Below are 16,244 nucleotides of genomic sequence, written 5' to 3'. Positions count from 1 at the left end.
CGACGTGAAGTCCTGGAGACTTCATTATGGGTCGACACCCATGTGAGTATGCACAGTGGCTGGACCTCAGACGAACCCAAGCCAGAGTCCAGCGCTATGACTCAACGATAACCAGCATCGAGAAGGGGCTTGTCTTTGCCAGCCTGGCTGCCATTGTCTATCCTTTTCCAACACCCATAAATCTCCCTTCTATTTCAGGGCGCATGCCAAAGGGGTCAGCCACCATAGCTGCACACCGCAGGACGAGCTCACCCCCCTATTACACACACAAAAGATTAATCCTTCCCAAGGCAACAGGTGGACCCTAAATTCGGGGCGTACCACTCGATTCGGGGGCCGGAGGGGTGGCCAGCAGGGCCGGGTGCGTCCGAGGCGGGGATTATCATCTGTGCGATCCAGCCCTGGATGCGTACACGATGACCCCATGTCCTAATGGTGTACGGTTTCTCTACATTTGGTTGGAGTCACACACATGACTGTGCTTGGGGCCCTGGCTTCAGCTGGGGGTGTCAGGTTCGACCCCACTTTCTCAACCTGCGTCGGGGGAAAGGGCAAGGGAGGGGAGCTCCAGAGAGAGTGGCGTGAGATGGAGGTGTGTCTGCAAGGGGAGGAGGGGACGAGGGGGATTTTATTGAGTGATGTAGGGCAGACATTTTTCCATGAAACTCCTGGAAGATCCTAACTTTGCCCGCCCAGCGCAAACCCTCCCACACCACACCCCCATAATTCCAATTGACTAAAAAGTATGACGTGAACTCATACAGAATGAGCCAAAAATACATAAAAAAAACTACAGAAGTACAGTTTCTTCCCGCAGGCCACGAGACTCCTTAACATACACAAATAGTGTAGTAGCTGTACTGTACTGTACTGTAGCTGCTACCATTACGTATGTCTAATGTTTAATTGTATGTTTAATTAGGTATGCTATTTGCACCTGTGCAAACAGAATGTAAATTATGTTTAAGTATGTTTAAAGTATGTACATGCCATTTGCACCTATGTGCAGTGAATATGTCACTGTCTTTGACTTGTCTTATCACTTTACTGCCTTATTGCTTGTTGTTTCTCTTGTTTTCCTGCACCTATATGCCCTGTTATTTTGCACTATGTTGTAAACGGAGTCTACAGCACAAGAATTTCACACGTGATACTTGTACTACGTGAGTGACAATAAAAATCTTGAATCTTGAGAAGTACAAACTTATAAAAATGGATAAACGATTCAAAAACATAAAATCCAGCTTACACTCGCTCCTTTGCACAAAGAGGCACTCAGTCACACCGATACCTTTTTGAACAAAAACAAATCAGTGTTATTGTCACAGTGCAAATGTCACTTGTGTTGTCCCCATACTGGACACGCCAATCACCGTGTGTGTGTTGTTACTGTTATCTGAAACAGAAGTCACGCCACCTCATGGGTGCACACGCCATGTGAGCGACTGCCCTCTACCACTCCCCCAGGTGACAAGGAGGAACAGCCGATGTAAATACCATTCCTCCCAGTCACGACTCGTGTGTGGTAGAGGGGCGGTCAGCTGGTTCAGCATCATGCGACAGCAAACTGAGTCGTGTGGGTGGTCACTGTGCTGTGTGACACTCGATAGCAGGGGGAGACTCACTGAGATCAATGCTCTCTATTTCAGGAGCGCCCTGTTCACATCCACACACACATTCACACCTGGAAGCTGACCAGTACAGCCGCAGTCTGATCTGCTGGCCACTGAGCATGCTCCACTGGACCTTGCTCAAGGGCACCTCAGTGGTGGTAACGAGGGAGGGGCAAGCGCTGCTTTTTCACTTAATCCCCACCCAGATTTATCGTGACGGTCGCAGGGATTGAACGGACGACCTTCCGGTCACAAGCTCACATCTCTAACCATTAGGCCAGCACTGCCCACAATCCAATTGTTGAAAAAGAGTAGAGTCCGCACACTGCTAAACAAGATGTCTTCTTTCTGAAGAAGGTCGTGTGAGACCGAAACGTCAAGAAATAAATCTATCCGTCTGGGAGACATCTTGTTTAGCAGTGTGCGGACTCTACTCTTTTTCTACATTGTTTGACCCCTTGTCCTGCACCTGCAATTTTGACTGGATGTGCGCACTCTACTCTCTTTTGCACAATCCAATTGTTACCTATAGGAAAGAAAAGCTGAATGTGGACCTCCAAAAACCTAAGCATCAGCTGTGTGGGATGCCGTCTGCTGTCGCCATGTCGTTAGGTATGAAAGGTCAAATCCCTGCCTGTGCGACATGCCTGCAGTAATCCTGGACGGGATCCCTGTGCCCTCGCCTAAGCGCTGAAAGGGATTCAAAATGCATAACTAAAATAAAAAGAGTCCACTGCCTTGCTTTTTGGCATGCTGATTGTTTTGCAGATGATAGGCAGTAACCTTACGGTTATCAAAAGTATACTCATTTGCGACAGGTATCGATAGTATCAACAATATCGATACTGAAAATTGTACGCAGACAGACACAATATTTGCAACAGTATCGATACCAGCACTTTCTCTTAATGAGAAAAACATCAAACCTACTACTGATTTTTCCCTCTATATCGATATCTGTTGCTTCAACGAGGTAAAAGTGTTCTGAGCGGGGGTAATCTGCTGTCTAAGTGCAAAGTATCGAGTATCGATATTGTCCTGGGGTAACGGTAGCGAAGTTAGAAATTCTAGTATCGTCGTGACAACCCCATACTGTGGCAACCTCTTCCATGTTCCTGTCCCATGACATGCAGCAGACTGTCAAACCTCACCAATGCCCTTGATTGTATCTATATACAGTAGAAGCCGGATCAAGTTCATCGTGAGTTCGCTGGCACCATCAGTGCATTCACTCAAAGGTCAAACAGCTAGGGTGCCCAAAAGCGGCACCAACAACAACCTCTGTGCACTCAGAGAGATGGATGAGAACCAAGATTCAATGCATTCTGATTGGATTTGAAGTTGCCCCGTTCTGCATACGACCCGAGTAGCGTGGCCCGACGCAGCTGCGGCCAACTGAGGTCCGAGTTTCTCGGCAGCGTTTATCTTATGGACAAGGGGTCATATGAAGGCTGATGAGATGCGATGTCATCCAGCTTGTCAGAGCAGATTATGAATAGCATTCCCAGTTTTGAGTGTAAAATACACTGATTTCAACAACTACATGGGAAAAGTCCAAAGTTCGCTAAAAAAAAATCAAAAGTTATGGTACAACTAATTTTCGGTAGCTGCCATCTTTGAAATATGCAAATTAGGGCCCCACACAAACACACAAACGCTCGCGCGTGCGTGCGCGCGCACACGCTCACACACACATACACAACCGTAAATATAAGCATTATAGCATAAAACTATAGAGTGATGAAGTCCTTATTTGTGGTGGCTTTCAGGTCTCGTTGAAGAGGCGGATGGCAGTTGGGAAGAAACTGTCCCTGTGACAAGAGGTTCTGGTTCCGCTGGACCTCGTGCAGTCTTCTGCCAAGGGGGAGAGCCTCAAACAGTTTATGACCTGGGCGGGAGGGGTGGGCCATGATTTTCCGAGACCGCTTCAGCATCCTGGCTGTGTGCAGCTCCTGAAGGGATGGCAGGCTGCATCCGACCACCTTTTCAGCATGGTGGATGATGCCCTGCAGTCTGGAGATGTCCTTGAGGGCAGCAGCAGCATACCAGATGGTGATGGAGGAGGTGAGGATAGACTCAACAGTGGAGGAGTAGAAAAGCACCAACTCTGCCTCACTCTGAACTTCCTCAGATGCCGCAGGAAGTACATCCTCTGTTGTGCCTTCTTGGTGAGTGCTCTGATGTTCAGCTCCCATTTCAGGTCCCGGCTGATGACGGAACCCAGGAAGCTAAATTACTCTACAGCAGTGGTTCCCAACCTTTTCCAACTCAGGGCCCACTTTTATGTCTCAAAAATGTTCGCGGCCCACCTCCGACCCCATAAATACAAAGGCCATATAATGCATTCTCAGAGCACTTTTTTATTGAAAATTGAACATAAAGGACTGAACTGAATACAGGAGAAACATGTTGGAAGCTCCACAGTCACTAACACAGCACCTGTAACATGTTGCAACACCTTCAATATTACAGTTTTCAAGGAGCTGTCCACACACACACACACACATACACACACACACGCACACACACACACAGACACACACACACACACACACACACACACACACCAATCATTCAAGGAGCTGTCCATCAGCACCACACAGATGTCAGAAATGACAAGCAAGGGGCTGTCTGTAACAGGCTAATTAACAAATGATTAATAAATAACGGTATCCTTCAACAATGGAAAAATGCATTCTCATAACAATTTGACATCCAATATCAGATCCAAACAAAATCCAAATATCAGAAGAAAGTCCATTAAATCGATAGGGTTACAAATAAACACAAACCCAATATAAAGATGATGTAAAGATGAAACTTCAATTCAAGCAAAAGCAATAACATCAAAGAAACAAAAATCATACTTTTTCAAGTATGATTTTTCTAAATCTTTAAAAAAAAAAAATTGAAAAAAAAAAAATTTTTGATTTTTTTTTTTCAAAAATCATACTTTTTTGGAAATGATTTGGCGGCCCACTTGCAATACCTTCGCGGCCCACCAGGGGGCCGCGGCCCACAGGTTGGGAATCACTGCTCTACAGTGTTGACTGGGGAGTGACCCAGGGTGATGAGGAAGGTGGGGCTGCATTCCTCCTGTAGTCCACAACCATATCCACTGTCTTTTGAGCGTTGAGCTCCAGGTTGTTTTGACTGCACCAAGTCACCAGATGGCCGATCTCCCGCCTGTACACAAACTCGTCTCCATCAGAGATGAGGGTGGTGTCATCTGCGAATTTCAGGAGCTTGATGGACTGATGGCTGGAGGTGCAGCTGTTGAGTTGGTGTACAGAAGAAGTATGGAGAGGACGCCGCCCTGGGCTGCTCGGTGACATGCCATTGCTTCCCCAGGCTTGGTGCTGCTTCCTGTTCGTCAGGAAGTCTGCAGATGGAGAACTCAGGTACCACAGCGTATTTATTTATTTCCCCCTTTGTTTGGTTGTTCAAGTGCAGCTCAGCTCGTAGTTGCAATAGATCTCATACAGCACCGCACCCGAAGGCAGCATGGAGCATGGTTCCAAATCCGCGCTGTTCCATTTAAACCCAGCAGGAGGAGAGAGCGGGTCGTGATTGGAGACCGCTGTTATCTCAACTCGCAGTCTCGCACCTCCCCCTCTCCGTTTTTGGGAATCCCCATGTGCTCTACCCTCAAAATATTTTGGCTTCATTGGATTTGCAGTTTTTCGCAGCTCGCCTGCTTTACAATCGACTGTGATTCATCGGTTACTTCTTTCGGGACAGCTGTAACGGGATACAAGGTAGCTGCTTGATGTCATCCGTGCGAGTCAATGACGTAAAACTTGAGATTTCATTCATTTGTCCGATAGAAAAAAAAGTTTTACGGCAGGTTTGTCGGTCGAATTCCAAAACGTAAAGCTAACGTAACACTGGCTGGCTAAGCTAGCCTAGCACGGTTGTTGCTAACTCCCAATTTATCAGCCAGCTAACCAGCTCGCTAAACTACAAGTCGAGACCATTTATCAGCGTTGATCATTTGATCGTAAAGATATATCCGCCAATGAATCCGTTTGAATGATTAGTGATTGCTTATTCATTTAGTACGCGCTGACTTTATTCATTCAATTCGTGCGGGCCTGCTCAAAAGAAAATGGAGGGTGCTTAGCAGGTTAATTAGCATAGCTAATCTCTACAAGCTGTTTGTTTTGGTCTGCAGCCGACGATGCCCTTATGCTTTCTGTCTTTCAAATGAGGTGTTGCTCCAAGCATCATGAAGCGCATGCTCTGGGTTGTGGCTGATTATGAGAATGTTTTATTTACGGATAGATCAATGGGCAAATGTTTTTAACGAGCTAATGGGATCGATTGGCCTACTTCTGTGTTGAATTAGGAACTCTCATTTCCCATGTTGCTGGAATCGATCTTCATTGATCTCCATTCTTGCTTGTTTTGCTTTCCCTTTTCTACCAGACACCCCCCCCCCCCCCCCCCCCCCACACACACACACACACACACACAGAGAATACAAACGTGACGTTAGGGTTTCAGGAATTGAGTTGTTCTCACTTACCTCATTAATCTAACAGGAGAATGACCCCCTCTTTAACCCCCTACAGCCGTCCTGTATCTCTGTGGTTCGCCATTCTCTCAGCGAGGGCAGGAGAAGATGAACGAGGGATACAGGATGGAGGACGGTTACAGGGATATGGAAGACCTTCCTCTGAGTCAGGACTCTTTCAAGGAGTTTTGGGAAAACTGTGTGTAAGTAAAAAAAAAAAAAAAAAAAAAGTTATAGTCAACCATTTCACTCTGCATTTTGTTGGGAAAACCACATATTAACAGAGTTGTGTTTACTTTTTTTTTTGTAGTCCACCACCTAATATCTCCATTCTTCCAACTGTGACCAATGAGATCTGGATGTCTAGTGCGGTTATGTCGGTAAGCGAACATACATAGCTGTACCCGTTGGCAACAACATTTAGTTTAATCGTTGTTTTGAGAGAGCCATACATCAGTCAGTCTATATTAATGAGATAATAATAATAAAAAAACAACGAGGCACTTTTTTCCTTGTTTTTTTTGCAAATACTTTCTTGTTCCCCCACAGATTCCGGACTCCACCCTCCACGAAGGGTTTGATGAGCATTTGTTTGATTTGCCCCCCGACGTGTCTCCTACGGACAGCCTGGCTCCCCCGGCCTCCACTGTGCCCACCACCACTGACTATCCTGGAGATTACGGCTTCCAGCTGCGCTTCCAGAAGTCGGGCGTGGCCAAGTCTGTCACTTGCACAGTGAGCAACCCTAGCCAGCTACGCTACCGTTCAAAAGTTTTAGAACACTCCCCATTTTTTTCAGTGTTTGTTGAAATATAAGCAGTGCAATATTGTTCAAATAATGCTTCAGAGGGTGTAATAACACCGCCTGTTCCAATACTGCTTTAATACAGAGGGTTTGTAAGTAATCAATGAAAATGTGTTGATTGATTTTGCAGTATTGGAATAGATTGCATTTATTATTATTACACCCTCTGAAGCATTATTTGGACAATATTGCACTGCTTAAATTTCAATAAACACTGGAAAAACGGGTTTGTTCTGAACGGCAGTGTATGTAATATTACGAGTAACTTGATGGGTCGGAGTTCTACAAATCACTAATGCTTCACTTAAATTGGTTTATTGAAACCAATTTAAGAATTTGTTGATTCCTCTTGCTTTCGGACTGACTTGTATTCTAGTCATAAATTACCAGTAATCTCAGAATTTCCCCAAAGGGATTAATAAAGTCATATTTCATCTTATAAGATTGCTATCACTCAAAATAACCCAGTACCAAGTGGTATCAAAACTTATCTCGCAACCAATCACTGCAAGCGTTCTTCGATTTAATGTGGCGTGTGATTGGCCCACTACCACAGCAGCTGCAACCCATACAGCCTGTGGTGGTGAGGTGGCATTTCAGCATGCCGAGATGCCACCAAAATGTTCAAAAGTATAGCTATACTACACGCCTGTGGCGTAAAAAACAACAACAAATGAAGTATTATTCTATTGGTGTCGGTACCAATTTAAGGGTACTGGTATTGTACTTCTTTTAAACGAGTAATTCTTTTGAATGATCCCAAACCCTAATCACGATCACTTTATTAATCCCATTTTTATCATCTAAAATCGCCAGTCTCAATATCAGAAGAGCTTGCTCATTCCAGCACTTGGCTGTAGTTTTGCTGTGGTCCAGAGCAGTTGAAGGTTTAGATGAACGGGAGTTGTTGCAGCTCATCCTGTAAGCGAACACGGCACAGAACAGGGGTCCGCTATTTGAACACTTGGACAAAAGGGGGATTCCTGTCGTTTCCCAGGCTGGAAGCGCCATTTTACTGTTCAGCTCAGCAGCTCCCAAACGGTTATTCTCATCCACAGAGACTCTGCTCTTGTCGGATGTTTTTTTTTATTCACTCCATTTAAAAAATCAAATTTGAACAGAATTTGATTAATTTTTATGTGAATTGAAGAAATCAATCTAGTAAATTCCTCTGACTGACATTTTTTTTTAATCCACAGTAAAGTGATTTGAACTTGGTGAGAGATCTAAAACAGTTTTTATAATGTATGTATCAATAAATTGAACTCTTACCTTGGCGTTTCAACGTTCCATTGTTTCGTATCTCTCATGGTGGCATTCATGTAGAATCTCATTCATTGTGACGAATCGCTATATTCGAAGGTCTAGATGCCACTCACTGTGTTTGAACAGCCAATAGCAGGAATGTTTCCACGGTGACTCACCCATCAGTGAGCTACCGTGAGCTACAATTGGTCAGTCTAGTCTGAGGTTAGGGTGCTCTGCCTTTACAGTCCCGCCCCCTGCAACTTGTCCTGCTTGTCCTGTGCTCTGTGGAGGAGTGCAGGCTGGTTGCAAAGCACAGCTCTGACATGACGGGGCATGTTCCTTTGCTCCCTTCCTCCAGCACAGACAGGGTTAAAAATGGACAAAAACGGGGTATGAAAAACGGCTTTTGACTCTGATGCATCTAGTCTTCATGTTGATGTGAGTTTTTAAGAAGTTGGCGTGTAGTTATTTAGCATTTTTGGTTGATTGAAATAGACTTTGATTTATTTGAGTTGATTTATCTTCAGAGATTGGGCTCCGAGTTTTAGGCCTCTTAATTTTTCCATGCTTTTTTTTCCAAGACTACTTGTTGCTCTTGAGATATGAACTTATTTCTCTTTCTCCCTTTGCTTTCTTCCAGTACTCGGTGCAGCTCAATAAGCTGTATTGTCAGCTGGCTAAGACCTGCCCAGTGGAAGTGCTGGTGGCCATGGAGCCTCCTCAGGGTGCCCAGCTCAGGGCCACCGCCGTCTACAAGAAGACGGAGCACGTGGCCGACGTGGTGCGCCGCTGCCCCCACCACCAGAACGAAGACGGTAAGAAAAGAGTGACACAAGAACGTGCCTTTTAGTGAATTTGTGAAAATGTGTTTCAGTTAATTTGTGTAGTGGAGAAATGCAATAATTATGTAATGATTGATTAAAAATTGAGTTCAGAAATGCACATTTCAAAATCATCAGAAATCTGTGCACTTTCCTTGATAACCAAGCGAGTGTAGACTCCATGATACCATTTTCTATTTTATCTCAAATATCTCAAATCGCGATATGGTCCACAATAATCGAAATATGACTTTTGCACCAAATCGTGCAGCACTGGATGAATGTGGATTTTGTATGATGAATGGAGAATGTCCATTTTAAACTTCTGTATGAATGTAACTAAGGAGAGGATTTTTTTAATTGTTTTTCACAGATTACATCATCATTCATTTAGATCATAAAGATAAACTAGTAGGCCTGCTATGATTAATAACCCATATAACAGACAGACACAACAAAAAACATAGACACATCCCAATCCAAAAACATCCCAAAACAAAACGGCAAAAGACAACAAAGTGGGGGGAGGGTCAACATTTTTGTCTTGGATATCTTTCACGCACACAATACTGTTGCTTGGTACTTCTTACGCACATATACCGGTACTCTCTTCATACACGCAACTTTCCATTTCAAGTGAAATGTAAGAGGTTTTCCGGCGCTTTTCCAGAGTTGATTCTTTAACCCTGTTCCATGTCTAGTTGTGGAGCATCGCAGCCACCTGATGCGGGTGGAGGGCAGCCAGAGGGCCCAGTACCTGGAGGATCCCCACACCAAGAGGCAGAGCGTCACTGTGCCTTACGAACCTCCACAGGTACTGTTGTATAATGCAGTGGTTCTCAAATGGGGGTCCGGGGGCCCCAGGGGTCCTTGAGGTGGTTCCAGGGGGTCCCCAGCCAAAGGGTGGTAATATTTTCGCTATAATTCCATTCATAAGTAACACAATGACTATTTTGGTCATGTGTTTTATACACTTTCTGCAATAAAACATCTAAAAGCATCAATCTTATTATCATATGGGGGGACTGTGGGACAAAATCATATCAAATGGGGGTCCGTGGGCTAATCTTTGTCAGTTTAGGGATCCTTCATGTGAAAGAATTTGAGAACCACTGGTATAATGTATCTACAGTGCTGTACTCATGTTAACCACCAGGGAGTGCACACTGCACACTTTTAAGCAATATGTCACTTTGGCCTTTTTAGCATGCATAAACCCATATGCGTTCCTGAACACTCAGTAGGGCTGCACAATTAATCGAAGCGAAATCACAATATGACCAAGTGCAATCTCCAAATCGCAGGAGCCTGCAATTATTTGCTAAAGGTACAATGGGTCACAACATAGAACGTACAATTAAATTAAGCATTGTGGTGCTAGAGATTTCCCGGCCTACAAATCCTATACAGATCCGAGCTATTTTTTATATATACATTTTTCTGAGTGAAAATGAAATACAAAAATTACAATTCGCACTAAAATCGTATCGCAATATCTGTCGGTATAATCGCAATATGAATCTTTCTGCATATCGTGCAGGCCTACCAATAACACTCAGCCACCAATACTCGCTCTTACTGACGTCCATCATTTATTGCAGTTTTGTAAATTAGTCAATACAAAAGTACAAAATGTAAATACTGTATATATACACATTAGAGCCATTGGAATCATTTGGGTATGTCAAAGACAATCTCCCAAATGTAAATATTGCCTTAAGCCACCTGCCTGTATAGGTCATTATATATTGTGTAATGTAATGTTGAAGTTCTTCTCAAAAGTAGATCTTGATTAACACGTTCAGTGCCAGCGACGCCATATGGCGTCATTAGAAATTTACCGTACAGTGCCAGCGACGCCAAATGGCGTCATAACTCCAAATTGTTTTTTTGACGGGGGGGTGTCGATCTAAGCTTCTTACGTCGCCTCTAACAATATTGTAGCTATTGGAGGTCGATAACCTATTTTACAAACCCATTAGGTGGCGACAGCACTCTCCTGATCAGAGAAAAAGGAGCCAAACACACAGAAATAGTCACTGGGAAAAAGGAGGAAATCGCATCGCATCCGTCCGTATGCATCGACGTGCAGAAGCACAACGAGCACAACGCCAGCTGTGCCCAGAGCAGCAGCATCCGCTGTCACAACTGAGCACCTTCATGTACGCTGCCTGCAACAGCACATTCACATAATCAGCATTATTATTCCGAACTGGAAGCATGCCAGCCCGTGACAAACACACGCGGAACCAAAAAGCTGAATATCGCGCACCATTCACTGTGTGTGCGCAGCAAACTCAGCAGAGACTGAGAGCCACCAGACACATAAGACACACCCAGGAGGCGTGTGCAGTTGAGGGGGGGGGGGGAGCACGGAGAGCAGCAGAGCAGCATACACTTCACCCAGACAGACCCAGACATCAGAAAATTAGCTTCAGAGTCAGAGATGTGCTTGAAATGTTTAATTTCACAAAAGGCTCGTTATCTCAGCTCGTAGAAAAAAAGGTATGTTTTTCGTTCAATCAGGCTATCTTCTCCGGCTCATAACTAAAGAACGGAAAATGGGATCAATAAACTTTTTTTTGCAGGTGATAGAAGAGAGTCTCATCGTTATTTGTGCGTGTTCAGTGTTTACATAGTAATTATTAAAAAAATTATATGACTGTTTTAAAATGCATTGCGGCCTATGTGGCACAGCAAGCAACCTTTTGCCCAAGGGCCGTGGCACTGAAAGTGTTAAAAAAAACTTGCATTTGTGCATCCTCAGAATTCTATAGTTTCAGATTGGCTGTATAATACAAATTCATATACCGTAAATTCCGGACTATAAGCCGCACCTTTTTTCCCGTTTTTTGGCCTTTTTTGGCCCCTGCGGCTTATATAACGGTGCGGCTTTTTTTTTTTTTTTTCAAAAAAAAAAAAAAAAAAATCTCTCTTTTTTAGCACTCTTTCTAACTATAAATCCTATATAACTATAATAAGTTTTAATTTCCTCTCTTGCCCTCTTTTCACCACACTGTATGACACTGTATGACACTGTGTGCACTGTAAAAAACAACACAGGTGGTGTTGTGTTATGTTGTTTTGTTGAAATGTTAATAAATGGGAGCTTCCTCAAACAGCCATCTCTTTCCCGACAATCCCCTCTGTGCATGAACCCTTACATATGGTAATTAAACATTAAAACACAATAAAAAAATAAAAATAAAAAACCATTAAAACACCCGCGGCTTATAGTCCGGTGCGGCTTATATAAGAAAAAAAATAGTCAACTTTGCAGGTGCGGCTTATACACCGGTGCGGCTTATAGTCCGGAATTTACGGTAGATGTAGTCTTCATTTTATATCTTTAAATGGGGTCTATCATAATTCTTCAGCTTATATTGCTGTTTTCTCCCGTTGCTCTTGATGTGTACCAGCAGCACAATTAAATGAAACGAAACGTGTGTGTGTTTTGTGTTTCAGCTGGGCTCTGAGATCACCACGGTTCTGCTGAACTTCATGTGCAACAGCTCCTGCATGGGAGGCATGAACCGCCGGCCCATCCTCACCATCCTCACCCTCGAGACCCCGGAGTAAGTCTAGCCTCTGTCTGCAGATGTGCTGGGAATGTGTGGGTGTGGTGCAGCCCTACGTTAACGTTGATATTTACATTTGCGGATCTGGAAAAGTATTAAAAATGTATTTGATCATTTCCAGGTCTTGGAATAGTTTGGCGATTTGAAAAAAAGAAATAAATCTCAAAGTATGGAGAATGTTGTGGTTCAGGTCCAACACACACATCATTAGCTTTCATCATGTTGTAGACCCGCTTTGAGTCCACAGTTTTTGTTGATTGAATAATGTTCAGATAGAGGGATGCTCTTAAATACCCAGCTGTTGTCAGCTTGCATTCTATCAAATACGGACCAAAATCACATCCGCTCAAGAACGTAAGGTCTGGGAAAAATATGGAAATTTAAAGTGGAAAGTGTTCAGGAACCCTCCCAATCATCTCATATATTCTGATATTTGTTCCTGTGAAGAACACTCATCTAGCTAGTGATATGATCTATATAGCAGGGGCAAGATTATCTGTGTAAATCATATTGAACACCAAACAACATTTTCAAAACAAAACAAAAAGCTCTGGAAAAATTATGGAATGTTTTTCATCAAAAATGTCTAGGAACCGTGTCCATGTGTTCCAAGCCTCTGATCAAACCTCTCCTCCCTCCTAGCGGTCAGGTTTTGGGCCGGAGATGCTTTGAGGTGCGTGTCTGTGCCTGCCCAGGCAGAGACCGCAAAACCGAGGAAGAAAACGCCAACAAGACTCAGAGCGGCAGCAAATCCACCAAGAAGAGAAGTACGCCATTGCTCTGCCACGCTGATTTTCGAAATGGCGTCCTCCTCCCTTGCGTCCTGTCTCCTATCTAACCTGCGCCACCTCTTCCCTCAGAGAGCCAGCCTGTCCCTGACACAACTGTGGCGAAGAAGACCAAGGCTGTCTCCAGTGCCGAGGAGGACGAAAAGGAGGTGTTTGTGCTGCATGTGAGTAAACACACACACGCACGCTATATTATATGGAGATGAAGCTGGTCCTTGTAGTGACTTTCAGTTTGATCTCCTGCAGGTCCGTGGAAAAGAGCGGTTTGAATGGCTGAAGAAAGTCAACGACGGCCTGGAGATGGTGGACAGAGAGAAGTAAGCTGGGTATTCAGTTGATCAGCATGTCATTAGACACCTACTCAGTACATACACAATCCTCACACTCACAAGTACTACTGGATGTAACATGCTGAATATCGTCACGCTTGGGGCGTCCATGTCCAGGTAGTGTAGCGGTAGATTCCCTGCCTACCGACACGAGGGTCGCAGGTTCGTGTCCCCGCGTTACCTCCGGCTTGGTCGGGCGTCCATACAGGCACGATTGGCCGTGTCTGCTGGTGGGAAGCCGGATTGGGGCTATGTGTCCTGGTTGCTGCACTAGCGCCTCCTCTGGTCGGTCGGGGGGCGCCTGTTCGGGGCGGAAGGGAACTGGTGGGAAAATGATCCTCCCACGTGCCAAGTCCTGCCAGTGCAGCGGCTGGCAACTGTGAGGAAGCATGGTGCTAGTCTACGGCTCTCCCCAGATCGGCGCAGCAGGGGGAAATTGGCCAAGTTCAATTGGGGAGAAAATATATATCGATCGACACGCTTCAAGGAAATCTCAACATAGTGCCAACATGCAGTGTGTATTTTAGCAAATCATTTAGTCGTGTAACTGTCTAGAGTCTTAAAATTTTATTTTTCTAAAGCAAATGGAAAAATTCTGCCATGGAGTGCAAATACATTGACTTGCAGTTTCACTTTTTTCAAAAAAGTTCTGAGGTGGACAGCCGCATTATAAAGAAAACCTTTTCTGGCTTTTTGAGATCCAAAGTCCCTCAGATCCTGTGTCTGTAGGCATCACCAGGTCTTCTCTCCCTCATTGTTCCCATCCTAACTGGGCCTGTCCTGTTCCCCCCCACAGTAAAAGAAGCAAACTGGCCATCAAACAAGAGGCTCCTCAGCCGTCCTGCGGGAAGCGTCTCCTCCAGCGAGGAGAGAAGAGCGACAGCGACTGAGGTGGTTTGATGACGTTCCCGCCGTTTATGATCATGAAGAAAAGAGAAAAAAAAAAATTATTTTTTATTTTTTATCAGAAGTCCGGATCGACTACTCCTGCCTCAGGCCGCTTGCCAACCATCTGAATTGATCGGATGCTGTACTGCCAAACCATTTACTTTAGTATTCTGATTCCCCTGAAGTTAAGTGTTCAACAAATCTTACTGAGGAGAGCAGCAGTTCAAGTTACACTTTGGTTTGTTTTCTCTTGTGACACCCAGCGCTCCCATTCTGTATTTAGGGGCCGTTTAGAGTAGACGACTGTTTCTGCAGAAGATGGCAAACGATCGGTGCGTTTTGGCCTGTCGTTCACATGACGGCGGCGTTTTGGGGGCCTGAAAATGCAAACTTTTGAAACCGGTTTCCAGAGTGGAAACTTTTTAGAACGCCGCCCTTAGCGTCGTCGTGTAAACTGGTAATACACCATTCTTGTGAAAACTGTGACATGGCCCCACTCTGATCATGGCTACTACGTTTTCAGCCTACTAGGCATGCGCGAATAGAACAACCATGGCAACCCGCGTACCAGCTGCCTCTATGGTGTGTGTTGCTGGCGACCCACATCATATTTCCTCCTTGCGTAATAACTCGAAAAATATTCAAAGCCACTCAGTCCATCGCCTGTCTGTATTTTCCGCTTGACGACTGAGCTTTCAGCTCACCTGGGCTTTGGAGAAAGTGTTTGTTGTGTGGGAAGGGAGCTCCTTTCCTCCGGCCATTTTCGCTTGAGGGATTTAGCATTTTCAATCGTTTTTGCGGATCCGCCCGCACGAGGATCGTTATCACAACGTTGCCGTATGAACGCCAAGCCCCAACGCAAGTTTGCCGTTTTATGCAGAGACTGTTGTCATCTAAACGAGCCCCGAGATGGACCGCTCGCTTATGCTGGTTTGCGAGCAGCCTCAACCCCTATGATGGAGCTTTGTCCAGAACCCTTTTGTACACACACACACACACCCACACACCCACACACCCTACATACACCCTCCTCCCCTGGACAAAGCCTCCAGCCATGGACCATGCATTTGTCCCCTTAAACAGCACTTCAGTCTGCGAAGCTTTCATTTGACCAACCAAATAAATGCACCCCCTTTCCTCTTCCTCTTTTTTTTTACACTGCCCTATTTTATTAGGTTTGCATAGGCTTTTTTCTCTATAGATTATTTTTTGGGAGCTTTAATGTTTTGTACAAGAGGTTTATCTTTCTCTGAATAATGTTTTTTCATTGCTTTTATTTGATCATGTTTTTCATTTTGTACTATCCACATTTTTGTATTCTCTCCTTAAAAAGAGGTGCTAATTGTTGACACTGAATTTAGCAAAAAAATAAATGTATTACGCACAACAGACGCTGTTTTTTTCTCTTATTTATTACTACAAGTTTAAGAATTTTATGAATGAACAATGCAAAAATATTGATGTAAACATGAGAAGTTGGGTCGGCTGATATATTGACACCTGTGGACTGTAGCTTTGCATCTCTGGTAACGACCTTGTTTCAGATCATCATTCCGGTTAATACTTTGCATGTATGTGTTAATGCAAAAGCAGGCAGCATCTAAAACATGATGCTGAATAGAGCCTTGTGTTGCCAGTCAAATGTGCTTTCCATTACC

The 16,244-nt window shown here is 44.4% G+C and overlaps 1 protein-coding gene across 1 annotated transcript; it reads left to right on the top strand.

Moving 5' to 3' along the window:
• The first annotated feature begins 5,244 nt into the window (after positions 1 to 5,244).
• Positions 5,245 to 15,973, top strand: LOC310779911 (cellular tumor antigen p53-like). Its single transcript, XM_083640423.1, has 11 exons — positions 5,245 to 5,371; positions 6,188 to 6,332; positions 6,440 to 6,509; positions 6,679 to 6,864; positions 8,823 to 8,997; positions 9,705 to 9,817; positions 12,469 to 12,578; positions 13,224 to 13,348; positions 13,442 to 13,533; positions 13,616 to 13,686; positions 14,495 to 15,973. The coding sequence occupies exons 2-11, from the start codon at positions 6,238 to 6,240 to the stop codon at positions 14,586 to 14,588; spliced, it is 1,131 nt and encodes a 376-aa protein (XP_083496549.1). The 5' UTR covers positions 5,245 to 5,371; positions 6,188 to 6,237; the 3' UTR covers positions 14,589 to 15,973.
• Positions 15,974 to 16,244: the final 271 nt, after the last annotated feature.

The sequence above is a fragment of the Poromitra crassiceps genome, assembly GCF_964638095.1.
Source record: "Poromitra crassiceps genome assembly, chromosome: 7".
In the NCBI taxonomy this organism is placed as follows: Eukaryota; Metazoa; Chordata; class Actinopteri; order Beryciformes; family Melamphaidae; genus Poromitra; species Poromitra crassiceps.
This window is presented reverse-complemented; position numbering and strand designations above follow the sequence as displayed.